The sequence below is a fragment of the Coregonus lavaretus genome, assembly GCF_964263955.1.
Source record: "Coregonus lavaretus genome assembly, chromosome: 24".
Taxonomy (NCBI): Eukaryota; Metazoa; Chordata; class Actinopteri; order Salmoniformes; family Salmonidae; genus Coregonus; species Coregonus lavaretus.
The window spans coordinates 26,703,507-26,718,700 of record NC_140011.1 but is presented as its reverse complement, the minus strand read 5'-3'; the positions used below and the strand labels follow the sequence as shown (position 1 = coordinate 26,718,700).

General features: G+C 50.6%; 1 protein-coding gene across 9 annotated transcripts in view; it reads right to left on the bottom strand.

The window, feature by feature from the left end:
* Positions 1-15,194, bottom strand: part of LOC311099592 (protein PRRC2B-like) — a 41,122-nt gene that overhangs the window by 3,545 nt on the left and 22,383 nt on the right. For 2 of the 9 annotated variants that reach the window (XM_084140286.1, XM_084140287.1), the window contains exons 4-28: positions 14,001-14,103; positions 13,820-13,883; positions 13,462-13,605; positions 12,882-13,219; positions 12,647-12,783; positions 12,341-12,510; positions 12,122-12,209; positions 11,855-12,005; positions 11,222-11,573; positions 10,810-10,997; positions 10,204-10,408; positions 7,444-9,799; positions 7,081-7,244; positions 6,779-6,891; positions 5,435-5,576; positions 4,900-5,255; positions 4,607-4,708; positions 4,227-4,419; positions 3,994-4,091; positions 3,453-3,818; positions 3,150-3,317; positions 2,903-2,941; positions 2,699-2,778; positions 2,399-2,457; positions 1,444-1,677 (exon numbers count right to left, since the gene is read on the bottom strand). In XM_084140286.1, coding sequence (XP_083996412.1) covers positions 1,444-1,677; positions 2,399-2,457; positions 2,699-2,778; positions 2,903-2,941; positions 3,150-3,317; positions 3,453-3,818; positions 3,994-4,091; positions 4,227-4,419; positions 4,607-4,708; positions 4,900-5,255; positions 5,435-5,576; positions 6,779-6,891; positions 7,081-7,244; positions 7,444-9,799; positions 10,204-10,408; positions 10,810-10,997; positions 11,222-11,573; positions 11,855-12,005; positions 12,122-12,209; positions 12,341-12,510; positions 12,647-12,783; positions 12,882-13,219; positions 13,462-13,605; positions 13,820-13,883; positions 14,001-14,103 — 6,410 coding nt within the window. Of the gene's footprint in view, positions 1-1,443; positions 1,678-1,963; positions 2,114-2,398; positions 2,463-2,698; positions 2,779-2,902; positions 2,942-3,149; positions 3,318-3,452; positions 3,819-3,993; positions 4,092-4,226; positions 4,420-4,606; positions 4,709-4,899; positions 5,256-5,434; positions 5,577-6,778; positions 6,892-7,080; positions 7,245-7,443; positions 9,800-10,203; positions 10,409-10,809; positions 10,998-11,221; positions 11,574-11,854; positions 12,006-12,121; positions 12,210-12,340; positions 12,511-12,646; positions 12,784-12,881; positions 13,220-13,461; positions 13,606-13,819; positions 13,884-14,000; positions 14,104-15,194 lie in introns of those variants that run through there. The other 7 variants (XM_084140288.1, XR_014609735.1, XM_084140291.1 and 4 more) reach the window with 7 other exon arrangements.

Sequence of the window (15,194 nt, the reverse complement as noted above, 5' to 3'; positions counted from 1 at the left end):
GCCCTGAATTCCTTAGATTGCGTCCTACCTGACAGGTCGCTCCTACCAGGTGGCGTGGCGAGAATCTGTCTCCGCATCACGTGCTCTCACCACTGGTGTCCCCCAGGGCTCAGTTCTAGGCCCTCTCCTATTCTAGGCCCTCTCCTATACACCAAGTCACTTGGCTCTGTCATATTTACATTTACATTTTAGTCATTTAGCAGACGCTCTTATCCAGAGCGACTTACAGTTAGTGAGTGCATACATTATTATTATTATTTTTATTTATTTCATACTAGCCCCCCGTGGGAATCGAACCCACAACCCTGGCGTTGCAAACGCCATGCTCTACCAACTGAGCTACATCCCTGCCGGCCATTCCCTCCACTAACTGGACGACGCTGGGCCAATTGTGCACCGCCCCATGGGTCTCCCGGTCACGGCCGGCTACGACAGAGCCTGGATTCTAACCAGGATCTCTAGTGGCACAGCTAGCACTGCGATGCAGTGCCTTAGACCACTGCGCCACTCGGGAGTTCATATCCTCACATGGTCTCTCCTAGCATTGCTACACAGACGACACACAATTAATTTTCTCCTTTGCCTTCTGATAACCAGGTGGTGAATCGCATCTCTGCATGTCTGGCAGACATATCAGTGTGGATGTCGGATCACTACCTCAAGCTGAACCTTGGCAAGACGGAGCTGCTCTTCCTCCCGGGGAAGGACTGCCCACTCCATGATCTCGCCATCACGGTTGACAACTCCATTGTGTCCTCCTCTCAGAGTGCAAAGAACCTTGGCTTGACCCTGGACAACACCCTTTCGTTCTCCGCTAACATCAAAGCGGTGACCCGATCCTGCACGTTCATGCTCTACAACAGTCGCAGAGTACGACCCTGCCTTACACAGAAAGCGGCACAGGTCCTAATCCAGGCACTTGTCATCGCCCGTCTGGATTACTGCAACTCGCTGTTGGCTGGGCTCCCTGCCTGTGCCATTAAACCCCTACAACTTATCCAGAACGCTGCAGCCCATCTGGTGTTCAACCTTCTCAAGTTGTCTCATGTCACCCCGCTCCTCCGCACACTCCACTGGCTTCCAGTTGAGGCTCGCATCTACTACAAGACCACGGTGCTAAAAAAAAAAGGTGGTTGTCCCACTGGCTATCATAAGTTGAATGCACCAATATGTAAGTTGCTCTGGATAAGAGCGTCTGCTAAATGATGTAAATGTAATTATTGCCGACTGTTTGAAATGAAGTGTATTGACCTTTAGCTTATTTAGAGAGAAAAAAATCGATATATACCGTGAATCGCCCATAAAGTAGAAATTTTTTTTTTGATATGATTTTTAGGCCATATCGAGGGAAATAGAGTTAAAACATTCATGTTTTTAAAATGGTCTAATTTGCACATTAGATTGAAGAAAAACAAAAAACAAAATAGAATAAAATCTAATTACCTGTATTTACAGTGGGTGGCTCACCTTCATGCCATCCTCCGGCCCCTTGACGGGGGGCTCGGGGGCCAAGGGGGGTGTGGAGTGTGGGGGCTCGCGCCCGGAGTTGGGGTAAGGGGGGGAGCGGATGATGACGGTCTTGTTGACCTGCATGACAGGTCTCTGGATGGGGGTGGGGAAAGGGCCGGTGGTGGGGGGACGCATGTGCATAACCATGCTGCCCTGAGGAGGGGGGACCTGGAGGGGGAGGAGGAAGGGAGGGAAATACACACTGTTAGTATGGCAACATGGCTCAGTATATCTGCATGGTTATCTTTCTTTAGGCAAACCTTGGGGGGGTAGCGGAGACGTGTGCAAGGCCGCAAATAAATTGCTTTATGCTCGTGACTCAAAAGTACACTAAGGTCTTGAGTGGCCGTTTTGCCATTGTGAGAGCAGTTCAAGGTAGCTGCATGACAAAACTGATCAGTCATTTAAAATGGTGCAACAACATCACAGTGATTTGAACAAGCAGAATGATTGAGTGTGAGGTTTCTATAACCTTGCCGTGGAGGGGGCACAGCGGGGCCTCAAACCAGCCGGTGGCTGGGTCTCTGTAGCAGCAACTACAGGTCAGGCCAGGGCCACTGCAGGCCCAGCCTCGCTGCTGAACAGCCTGCATGGAGGTCGTCTTCTGTTTCCAATGAAATGGGAGGGGGAGGCTATATGAGTGTGTGTGTATAGGCAGCTGGGATTGTGTGAGTCATGACCGTTTGTGTGTGTGTCGTGCCTGCTAGTGTAAGAGCAGTGTGCAGAGCCTGAAAAATTGTGTTTGTTCATATGAAAGTGTGTGTGAAGTGCTCTGGAGGACCTTGATTGTTGGTTGACCTTGGTTGTTGATTGTAGAGTGTGAGCAATAACTAGTACTACCAAGGTGTGTGTATGTACCTAATGTGTGTATGACTGTGTTGGGTCATACCTGCTGGGTGTAATGTCCAGGCACGGGGCCAGACGGCTTCCCACTGGGGCTGGCAGACCCTGGTCTGAGGGGAGAGAGGGACAGAGATAGATTTACCATTAGCTTTCAATAACATCTATTTAATACCATTATATGATCACTAAATGTTTCTTAAATTAACTAAATGTTACTGGCAGCGAACCATGTAGAATCCTTTGCCATGTTACAATAACATGAACACGTGTTTATAAGGATAAAAACTAAGAGTAGACATGTTGCGGTCTAACAGTTTCAGGGTGACATTTAGCTGTTCCAGCTCACCTGTTGTATCCTCCGGGCATGCCCTGGGAGTGATTGGGCTTGTCAGGGAACTGGAAGCCTTTCATTTCCATCTGGGAGGTCTAGAGGACAACAAACAAACATTAAATATACATGTAAGGACATCTCAATGCAATCTATGAAATGTTGTGGCATTAACGTGATAGTTCACCCAAATGACAAATTCACTCACACATTTATCCTTACCTTGTAAGTAGTATACGGGCCAGTAGACATTGGGAAATTCTGCGAAAACATTCAAGTAACTTTGTAATTTAGGTGAACTATCCCTTCTATTTCAAAGGGATGGGTTTCACTTCATTCAATGAGATTTAGTTTTTGTTTATGCATGAAATGTTTCCAAATCCAACCTAAAGCTAACATTGACCAATCATTAAGGTAGTTGGGCTGTAACATTGTTGGAAGGGACACTTGGTGGGTCTGTGGCGCTCACCTCTCTGCTGCCGGTCATGACGGGGGGCTGGGAGCCAGGGGGGAGCATCCTGCGGGCGGCTCCCACGGAGAGGTTCTGGCCCTGCTGGAGCTGGATGGACTGGGGCAGGATGAGGTGCTGCTGGGCAGAGCCATAACGCAGCTGGGAGCCCGGCAAGGGCATGGTCACCTGGAGAGAGCGAGAGATGATCAATGCATTGGACTTTGAAACATTGAATTACGAGAGTAAGTTTCCATTAAAAGCCAAATTAACAGTTTTCCTTCAAACTAACACAAGTGTGCCACTGAGAGTGGCTCCTCTTACCTGGATGAGCTGGGAGTCCATGAGCTGGGAGGAGCCCATGCCAGGGCCCTGGTTCATCTGGCCATCGTAGACCATGGCCTGGCTACCATTCATTGGCTGGTAGTGGGAGCCCGACTGGGGCTTGACCATATCCGACGGCTGCATGCCCGGGAAGGCCGAGTAGGGCCCCTTGAGGGGGCCACCACCTGACAGCACCATGGGGCTGGGCTGGGACAGATTGGGGTGCATGTACACCTGGGACCTGAAGGGGGGGATGGAGTTGAACATCTCCTGGGACTGTGAGACAGGCAGGCCCCCCCGGAGACCAAGCTGGGCCTGGGCCTGCAGAGAGGTGTGCAGGGAGATGGGGATCTGCTGGGCAGCCGCCTGCGTGCACACACAGGAAGGTTTGAATTATAATATTACAGTTAGTGTTCCGCTGCACATGGTGTAGTTTTGTTGATTATTGCCAAAAAGAAAAACCCAAATAAATGTGGTTTTTTTTAAGAAGATAAATTATGGAATACAATCCTGTAAGACCCTATACTTGTGAGTGTAATACCTGTTGGTAGCTCTGCTGCTGGGTCATGGTTGGGGGCACCAGACGAGGCTGGCTGGGAAAGACATGGCCGTCCAGATACAGCGGGGGGATATGGTTACCTACAGAGGGAAATACAATTCTGTTATTTAAAACACACAGATGTACATTTCATACAATGTACACTCATACAATGCATAGTCCTTGGCCAAATATACCAATAATGTCAATGTTAATGTGTCTGAGTGTCCCCTTACCCTGCATGGACATGGAAGGCGCCACGGAGGCCACAGGCATGGGGGGCATGGACACCCCTCCGAAGGAGCTGTAGCTGACCCCACTGGAGGAGCCCACGCTGCAGGGGGGCTGGGCACCAACAGCACCCCCAACAGGAGAGCCCTGCTCAGGGAGAGACTGGGAGTTCTCCCACGCCTTACGGGCCGACTCCATCTGAGGAAGAGGGGATGAAGGGAAGGAAATGTTTAGTGAAAGTACACAAAAAAACGTTTTGGTGTTTACTAACCTTACCTTTATTTAGCCAGGTAGGTTATTGAGAATTAAATCTCTTTAACAAGACTAATGTTTAGAGGTGTCTGATTGGTGGAGAGTGAGAGGTAGTGGGGTGGGGATAGTGTACCTTGAGTGTGAGGTCAGCGCTGGGGAAAGAGATGGGGTTGAGGTTGATGCCAGGCTGCAGGTGGTCTCTACACAGCATGGGGATGGCCTGGGTCAGGGCCGGCTACAGACAGACACACAGGTTATTAACACAACTAGTCAATGACATCTTTTGTCCATTTTACATCTCATTTATATTTATTTAAATCAATCCACTTCTAGGTGAAGCAATTTCAAGGATTCCTTTTAACACCCCACCTTATAATCATGAGGTGACAATGGAAATCGTGTAGTACTCAGTGTATTTGTACTCACGTTGCTGGCAAGGGCGTCCTGCAGCTTGGTGACGGGGTTGGACACAGGCACTGGGGTGGACCTGGCCGGTAGGCTGAAGTCAGAGTCCTTGGCGCTGACGCCAAACTCTATGGGCGGCACGGGCAGCACTGTGTCCACGTGGAGATTCACGCCGTTGACGGGCGTAATGGGCCCGCCCTCCAGACCCTCCGAGCCTTTGCGGTGCTTGAGCGAGCGCTCGTTGCCGATGGGGCCGGGCTTGTGCTGCTCCTTGCTCTGCTCAGGCCCAGCATCAGAGTCCTCAGAGTTAGGCTCGCTGCCTGTATAGGACACCTGCTTGGTCCACGAGTCTCCTCCAGATGACTGGACTGACAGAGCTGAGGGTTTGAAAAGAACAATGTAAGAACCACTGGAGTCTAAGATTATCTTTAATACAGTTGACAACAAAATAATGTTCATCTGGAAAGAAGAGCAGAGTATGGGCAACAGAGTGAGTTACTCTCAGTTATCAGATTGGGTGGAAGATGAATTATGAGCGCTGGGGTGTTGCTCCTACCTGAGCTGTTGGTCTCCCAAATCTCAGTGCCCAGGTTGTTGGCAGAGAGGCCCTCCTCTGCCTGATCCATGGTCATGCCTCCCTGCTTCTTGGCAAACCGTGGGGGCATCTTGGAGGTGATCGGTCTGTTCTTCAATGGCACCTGGAGTGTGAGGCAGAGGAAGACAATTTTTCATAGATGAAGTACAACACAGCAGCTCAAGTTATGTACAACTATACTTAACATATAAGATTTAGATATTTCGGGAAAAACATTTAGTAAAAGTATTGCTGCTTGCATTAACCTCTTAAGGATCGGACCCCTTTTAAAATGTTCGCCTAAAATGACATACCCAAATCTAACTACCTGTAGCTCAGGACCTGAAGTTTGTGGAAATGTGAAATTAAATGTAGGAGAATATAACACATTAGATCTGGTAAAAGATAATACAAAGAAGAAAAAAAAAAACGAAAAAAAAAAAAAAAACTCATGTTTTTTATCATCTTTGAAATGCAAGAGAAAGGCCACAATATAATATTGCAGTTTAGGCGCAATTTACATTTTGGCCACTAGATGACAGCAGTGTGTGTGCAAAGTTTCAGATTGATCCAGTGAAGCGTTGCAATAATGGACTATCTTGTATCAAGTCTGCCCAAATGTGCCGAATTGGTCAATTGATACATTTTCAAGTACACAACTATAGAGCACATACAAAAATGATATGGTAATACAAAATGTAAGTTTACACACTCCCAGGATTGTCATAAATGATGGATTATTGCTTATACACTAACTTTCACACATCTAGATGGCTGGGCGGGGTGGGTGTGGAGCCAGAGACAGCAGGGGTTCAAACTGTAGAACCCAGTTCCTACATTTGAATATAAAAATTGATTTTTATCAAACAAAACTATGCTACATTTTATCTCTGGGACCCTTAGGATGACAAATCAGAGCAAGATTACTGAATGTAAGTACATTATTTACCTTCAGAGGTTGCCGTATCAGTTGCCGAAATACGTTTTTTGTTGTTGGGCACTCTCCTCAAACAATAGCATGGTATTTTTTCACTGTAATAGCTACTGTAAATTGGACAGTGCAGTTAGATTAACAATAATTTAAACTTTCTGCCATATAAGAACTGTCTATGTCCTGGAAAGTTAGCTGTTACTTACAACAGTCATGCTAATCACATTAGCGCACGTTAGCTCAACCATCCCATATACGGGACACCGATCCCGTAGAGGTTAATCCATTTGAAATTATTTAGATTTTACTCAATACAGGGTCTATTCTCTAGACACCCAAAGCCCTTGTGCCCATTATTTGTGTTTCAGGCTTATTTTAATGTTCTGTCAACTTACCGGAGCTCCATGTTCCTTCCTCCTCCTGTCGTCTTCCTGTGGAAGACGACGCTGCTGTTTCTTGGACAGGTCCTGGAACCCGTCTGGACTGGAACCCCCAGCATCCCCCTCAACTGGAAGACAAACATTTACGCCATTACAACACACTGAGATAGCCAATATGAAAATGCAATTTACAAAGACAACAGTGGACCACATTAAATCAGTCTGTGGGCCTCATCTGGTCCACGGGCCACCAGTTTGAGAACCCTGGTTACATTTGAGCCATGCTTTACTATGAGGTTGGTGCCTGGCATACTCACTGTGGTAGCTGTTGAGGTCGTACAGAGACAATGGTTCGGCCAGGTCTCCCTTCACAGACCGAGTCTTCAGCTCCTTGTCCAGCTTCTTCCCTGAGGGTTCGTTGGGCTGGTGTCCCTCCTCAGACTGCTCGACACAGTAGACTAGGCCTGACTCCTCTTTGTTCCTGCAGGAAGAAGGGAGAGACATTCCATGAGTCAGGTGTTACCATTAAAGGGTATTAATATTGCAAAAGTGTTGCTAAGTGTTGTTTTTAAAAGCTACAGAGGATGTTTTGAAACAAGTCAAGAAAAAAACAATATCCACAGTTTTGTTGAATGTTCTCACACCAAGTTAGCGTAGGCCAAAGTTAGCACAGTACTCACCTCCTATGGTTGGAGGCCCCTCCGTTCTGCCAGCCGTCGTTCCTGTTGCAGGAGGGCGGTGCGTTGGGGTTCTCTGAGGAACGTGTCATCTTGTTCCCTTCCAGTAGGGCCGGCTCTCCCTTCCTGTTCTGCCGGTCCACCAGGGGGCGCTGGCTGGAGAAGCTCCTCTTGGCCAGCTCCCTCTTCTCCACAGAGCCAAGCTCCCCGTGGCCAGAGTCTGAGTGCACATCTCCCCCATGGGCTTGCTGCTGCTGCCCTCCACCTCGCTTCTCCCTCCAGTCGTTGAAGTCGCTGTTCTCCGAGCCAGTCTCCCAGTCCTCAGCCTGGCCGTGCTGACCACCGGACCTACCTCCCCCTCCGGAGTAGTGGCCACTGGGCCAGCCGTCCTCTCTACCTCCCTCCTTTGAGCGGCCCGGCCAGGGGTTGGCGAATCCGTCCGATCCATTGATGTACTCGTCGCTGGTCCACTGGCCACTGCCGGGCTCCCTCTCTTGACGTAATCGGCGGAAGCGCGGGGGTTTGTCCTGACGTGGCGGCCGCCGTCTTCTCAACGGCTGTTGTCCAGGGTTGTCGTTGTCTATGTAGTACTCACCCTCCACGCACCGGTCCTCTGTGCCATTCTCCATGAAGGAACCGGTAGAGCCGGTAAACTTGGGGTTGTATTTGAGAGGCTCGCGCTCCGCAGGTGGTGGTGGTCTCCTGGAGAAGGTCTCGGTGCCCGGGCCATAGCCGTTCTCCTGCATGGGCCCCCCGCCGCTGCCGAACTGGGTCCCCCGGCCCCTCCAGGTGGAGGTGTCTCTGGAGCTGTTGTTGAACCCCCGGCCGGTGTTGTAGCCCCTGCCAGCGTCGAGTCTGGGAGGCAGCGAGCGGCCGCCGCCTCCGAACCCCCTGCTGCTGGCCTTGGCTTTGTCTCGGGTGTCGCTAGCCGCCTGGTCTTCCGTGTACACCTTGTTCGACCTCCACGAGTCTCTGTCGGCAATCCTGATCTCTCCCTGCTCTGGGTAGCTGCCACCCTCTCCGTTTTCAGAGCCCTTCTGGCGCCGCCGCTTGGGCAGCTCCTCGTACTCTGAGGTCTCGCTCAGAGTCTCGCTGACGTTGCGCCTCCTCGGCTTCCCCCGCTGCAGGTCCTCCACCTTAAAGTCCCTGGGCAGTCCTCTGCCTGGTCTCTGAGCTCCAACGGCGTCCCTGCTATTGTTATTGTTGTAGCCTCCTCTGGGGTTCTCTCCGCCCCGGCCTCCCCGGCCACCGCGGTCTCCTCTGGAGCTGAACTCCCTGAAGCCTCCACGGCTTCGACCTCTACCCGTTCCCCTGGCTCCGGCAAAGGCCTGCTCCTCATCGATGAAGATCCAGTTGTTGCGTCGTGGTGCGGCAGGCTCCCTGCTCTCCCGGTCATCTCTAGAGGACTGGCTCTTCCCGCTGTCCCAGCTGCTCTCCTTGGGCAAATCCTCACTATGGGGACTGGATGGCCGCTCTACTTTAGCAGGTGCTTGTGGTTGGTGTTGCTTCTCTTCTGGCTGCTTCTCGATAGCAGGCGAGGCCGAGCGTCTGTTACTTACTAGGGGCTGGTTGTCTTTCTTCAGGTCATATACGTTGGTGAGCACCTCCTTCTCCAGGCGGTAAGGGACTACCTTCTCCTCAGGCTCCACTTTGGGCTTCTCGTTCTCCTTGTCTTCCACTTTGAGGGCCTTGAGCACAGGCTTTTTAATGGGGCCGGTCCTGCGGGTCAGGGTCCTACCGCCGGTCTCAGACAGCTGGCTTACAATGCTGGCGGAGGAGGTGGAGACAGGATCAGCCCACTGGTTCTGAACACCAACACCACCTTCCTTCTTCTGGCCTCCATCTCGCCTCCAGAAGTCTGAGTCAAAGCCCTTTTCCTTGGAGGTGTCAAAGATATCGTCGTGGGGGTCAGTGCTGTCCTTCAGGTGCCCGTCTCTGGGCTCCTGTTTGGGGTAGTCGCTGTCTGCGTGCTGCTGCTGGGGCCGGCTCGGGGCTGTGGAGAGCAGGCCTTGGTTGTGCGAGTGGTGGTCCCTGTCAGGGCCTCTGCTCTGGTGGTAGGCCGGATGGGAGAGGTCGTCAGAGGGGTTGTCTAGGCACTCGTTTCCCCTCTCTTCGTACGAGTCCTGCTGGGAGCAGGTCCTGTCAATCCGGTCATCTGGCTGGCTCCTGTTTGAGCTCTCGTGCAGTCTCTGGTAGGGTGGGGTGAAACTGCGAGGGGGGTAGCCATCTTGGTTCCACACAGGGTAGGGCTCGGTGGAGGGGGCCCTCCTTTCCTGATGCATGCTGGGATGGCAGCCCTCGTCAGAGGCGGACCCTGGGCTGTTCAGGTGGTCTGGCTGCATCAGCGGTTTCATAATTCCTACACACAAAAACAGAGTGTATTTTACAGTAAGAGATGATACGGATACAGGATTGTTTAGGAATCTATATCAGTCTATAAAGTTTGACAATGATGTCACACTAAAAAGATAGGAAATAAAATCAACTTTGTTCCTTTTAAAGGGATCCCCTTACCATTCCCTTTAGTACAGGGTTTCCCAACCCTCTCCTGAGGCCTCCCGAAACGTTTCACATTTTTGTTTTAACCCTAAACTGGCACACCTGATGCAATTAGTCAAAAGTTTAACGATTAGTTGACTAATTGAATCAGGCAAACAGTTAAGGGTTAAAACAAACATGTGAAACATCTGGGGGGGGGGGGGGCTAAGGAGAGAGTTGGGAAACCCTGCTTTAGTACAACAATACTATTTTCTCAGGCCTAACCTGAAGAGTGGACAGTGTTAGGGTAGTAGTCCACAGGGGCGCGGCCCTGGGCCATGCGGGGGTCCATGAAGGGGGGCATCATCATCCAGCGGGGGTCGAAGCCCAGCACGTGTGGGGGGTAGTAGCCCCTCTGGGGGTGGCTGGAGCCGGAGGGGGCAGGGTGGCCAGACTGCTGTTGCCAGTGCTGCATCTTATACACTTGCTCCTGAGAGTGGGAGGGACACAGAGCAGAAACCCATTGAGTATACACACTGGTACAATTATTCACCTCAAATAAAAAAACAAAAAGTCACTAGTTGCATTTAAAGACGCTTTTGGAAGTGCACTATAAGCAGTGAGTCTTTTATTCCTGTTTTGTTGCGTATCCTATTGCTACGTATCCACCACTGAACTAAATAGAAAACGACACAACAAGCACACCCTTCATAATACCCTCCCCTTTCCAGCCAGGGAGGTGGCGACGATCGCTATGGAAAACACCTGCTCATGTGAACTCTGATGGGCCTTTCTAGTGCCGCTGGGCACTAATCCCGCCAGGAATTAGGGAGGGGGATTAGGGAAGGGGCTGTTTGGAAGGCGTCGGATGGCGTCAGCCGGGTGGCTCACCTGCTGCTGGTGCTGCTTTTGGAAGCGGGGCGGGAGGGGCTTGGGGGCCTGGTGGTGGGCGTAGTCGGGTAGGGGAGAGTTTGGTTCGGCCCCGGCATCGTCCTCGCTGCGGTAGGAGGCGAAGCCCGAGGTGGCCTCGTCCCTGTAGTCCTGCTGTCCAGGGGAGTGCTCCAAGGGACACTCAGCGTCTGAGACAGGACAGGAGAGGGATATAATCCTACTTTTACATAGCTACCTCTGTTTCCTACATGTCGTTCAATAAAAGGCATTCAGTAAAATCCTCAATTTCAACAATAAATGAACACTATATGACTGAGAAGGTCATTGTTGCAATTGCAAATTAGTATTTTCTCAACTGACCAACCTGGATAAATGTTTATTAAACAAAACAGTAATAGCGGTTTGGTGTTACCTTTCATGCCGTACTGCCAGCTCTCTGGGTGGTTTTTGCTCTCTCTTCCAGGGGACAGCGCTGCCTCCTTGTTCTCCTCGTCCTTTGCTTCCTCCTCAGACCTCGACAACTGCCTCTCAGTCTTCCCAAACTTCTCGTCTAGCCTCTTGAGCTTCTCGGCGCATGCGGCCAGTCTTTCCTCGCGGGCACGTCTCTCCTCCTCCTCCCTGCGCCGGCGAGCTCTCTCCACAGCCTCCGAGAGCTCAGGTGACACAAACTTGGCCCGGGCTGGGCCCTGGGTCTGGCGCTCCTCCTGGTCTTCCAGGGGCTCGCCCTGTTGGGCCATGCCCGACCCGGAGCTCTTCTGCTGGGCCTGGAGACGGCACAGGGTGTTATCATGGGACCAGGGGAAGGACTCTCCATGATTTGGGTTCTGTGCTCAATGGACTCATGACTAGTCTTCTCTGAGCTACAGGTGTACAGTATATATGCTGTATGCTTAAAGGCCTGAACTTTAGTTCATCTTACTGTGACCTCTACCATCTCTCTCTCTCTCGCTCTCTCTCTACTCTACTCAAAACTTGGCATTGAATAGGCTAGGGGGACCAGGCAAGGTAGCAGTCTGAGGCATAGTGGACCCCGGCATGATCTTACCTGTGCTTCTCCAGAGGGGAACCTGCCATTGGTGTTCCTGTGGGCCATCTGCTCCTGGTAGGCCTCCTCCTCAGGGCCATCCTGGGGGTATGGCCCCTCTCCTGAGCTCAGGGACAACTGGCGCTCGCGACGTTGGTTCTCCCATTCAGCCCTGGGTCAGAGATGGACACAGAAATGCTCACAATCAGTCACTGCGCTTAAAACTACAGAAATTGCACTGACAATATTCTATTTAGTCACTAACAAAGGGGGTGGGGTTAATCTCACCACATCTTGTTCTTTTCACCAGCGGCGTGCTCCTCCTCATCATCACTGAACTTGAGTTTCTCGCCGTAATCGACTTCTTCATGGATACCTGGAACAGCAAGGGAGCAACATTTTAATCAAGGTCAATCTAGTTCCATTGGGGCACATGTACAGAAATTTTGCCTTTGGTGTAATTTGATTCAGTCTTTGTATGATGACGATTACAGAAAGCCCCCCCACCTGCCCAGCCGTCTTCACAGTCGTTGTCCAGCTCATCCAGATCCTTCAAGTCCTCTGGGTTGATGATGGCCGGACGAGGGGGTCTGTCGCCGGGTCGACGGATGGGTCGGGAGGAGGGGTTGCGCGGGGGCCCGCGGATGAAGCGGTTTTCTCCTCTCCCCACCTCGCCGCTACAAGGAGAATAGGAACATGGGGAGGTGAGAGGTCCACAATTATCTTTTTTGCTAAGTAAAAAAAATAATTCCCAGCATTAACTAAGCATCTCTCACACTTCCAGACAGTGGGCATATGCAGGTGACTACTTACTTGACAGGCTCTTGGTTGTTGTTGGGGTAGGGCTGCCTGAAGGTGGGCCTGTTGTCAAAGCGGACTGGGGCGACCACAGTGACAGGGCCAGTGTGTTCAGCAGTGCCGGGAGCATTACAAGTCTCTTTGGGGCACATCTGAAAACCAATGGCCAAAAAGCATACAGTCAGAACAGAATCTTGCATTAAGGTGTCATAAAGTGAAAATAAATGGAGAGTAGTACTGTGCTACATACAAAGGCAGGTAGCATGTCGTGGTAGGTGGTGCTGGTGGTAGGGTGGTGGAGCTGGTGATGGTTCAGGGCAGGGGGGACGGGCCTGCGGAGGGGCTGGGCGGGGCGCAGGGAGATCTCCTTGGGCTCCGGGGCTGGAGGGGCGCTGACAATGGTGGCAGTGGTGGGACTGACCATGGGGGCAGAGAGGATAGAGGAGGCGGCAGAGGGGGGAAGAGGAGGGGGGGAGCTCCCAGTCTCAGCCACGCTGCTGGCCTTGCCCTCGGTCTCGGAGGGCAGGCCGGCCGGCAGGGATGAGGGCACAAGGTTCCTCCCACCACCCTCCCTCCAACTCGTCACATCTGGAGAGACAGGAGGAAAACGGATTTGAGAAAACAAGCCCGTGGCTTAAGAGTTAAGAGGTGAAATTGCAGTGTATTCAGTTGTTTTAAAGTATGTGCACAATATTTTCCCATGGCACCTGTCAAATTATTAGCAACTATGCTGCGAGGCTGCTACACTATTCATAACATCAAATCATGTGGGCCGCTTTTGAATTTCAGTCAATGTTTGTGCCACCACAGCCATTGTTCACTGGACTCACTCTGGGGGCGGAGGCTTGGTCCGGGCCCATACGACAGATCGAAGGCGCTTCTTTCCTTGCCAGCCTTGTCCTGTTCCCCAGCAGCCTTCAGCGTTGGAAATTCCTCGTGAGAGAAGGGCTGCAGTCGGTTTGAGGCCCTTAAACCTGCCATCGCCATGGAAACAAGACGCACAGCTGTCAGTCAGAGCAGTAAAAAAAAAAAAAACACAAGAAACAGAGGCTGCTGGAGAATCATTATATGCGGTGTGGTAGAGACATGCAGTAAATTGGGCATGTCAGACATCTGATAGCAAATCCATCAATGTTGACCATAGACACTTAGTGATTTTAAGCAGTTGGGTTTCCCATTCCAACTCACCATCTAGTTCTACGGCCTTTCCATTTAGATGGGCCCATTGCTTTGGTCCACCTGTGTTTGTGCTCTGTGGAAACAAAGGAATTTGTATTAAACATGAAAAACACAATTCCAATAAAAATAAATGACAATACAATGTGAAACCGCAAGATGTAGAAGATAATAAGTAAGTGGCCAAACCCACCTCCTGACTGGCTACCGGTGTGGTCTTCTGGAGATTGGAGACAGATTTCTGTAAAGCCAGCTGCGGCTGCAACTCCGGCAGCTGTGCTGTTGATGCAATGGAACTGAGGGAGGAGATAGAGGGAACCGTCACTCCATCAGCTTGGGACAGAACAGAGGCAGACTAGTTGCATACACATCTTGGGCAAAGACACAGCTTGATACAGACAGGACACATACAGTGGGGGAAAAAAGTATTTAGTCAGCCACCAATTGTGCAAGTTCTCCCACTTAAAAAGATGAGGCCTGTAATTTTCATCATAGGTACACGTCAACTATGACAGACAAAGAGCTTTTTTTCTCTCCAGAAAATCAAATTGTAGGATTTTTAATGAATTTATTTGCAAATTATGGTGGAAAATAAGTATTTGGTCAATAACAAAAGTTTCTCAATACTTTGTTATATACCCTTTGTTGGCAATGACACAGGTCAAACGTTTTCTATAAGTCTTCACAAGGTTTTCACACACTGTTGCTGGTATTTTGGCCCATTCCTCCATGCAGATCTCCTCTAGAGCAGTGATGTTTTGGGGCTGTCGCTGGGCAACACGGACTTTCAACTCCCTCCAAAGATTTTCTATGGGGTTGAGATCTGGAGACTGGCTAGGCCACTCCAGGACCTTGAAATGCTTCTTACGAAGCCACTCCTTCGTTGCCCGGGCGGTGTGTTTGGGATCATTGTCATGCTGAAAGACCCAGCCACGTTTCATCTTCAATGCCCTTGCTGATGGAAGGAGGTTTTCACTCAAAATCTCACGATACATGGCCCCATTCATTCTTTCCTTTACACGGATCAGTCGTCCTGGTCCCTTTGCAGAAAAACAGCCCCAAAGCATGATGTTTCCACCCCCATGCTTCACAGTAGGTATGGTGTTCTTTGGATGCAACTCAGCATTCTTTGACCTCCAAACACGACGAGTTGAGTTACCAAAAAGTTCTATTTTGGTTTCATCTGACCATATGACATTCTCCCAATCCTCTTCTGGATCATCCAAATGCACTCTAGCAAACTTCAGACGGGCCTGGACATGTACTGGAGGACACGTCTGGCACTGCAGGATTTGAGTCCCTGGCGGCGTAGTGTGTTACTGATATTTTTGCTCACCGTTCTTGTGATCATTTTGACCCCACGGGGTGAGATCTTGCGTGGAGCCCC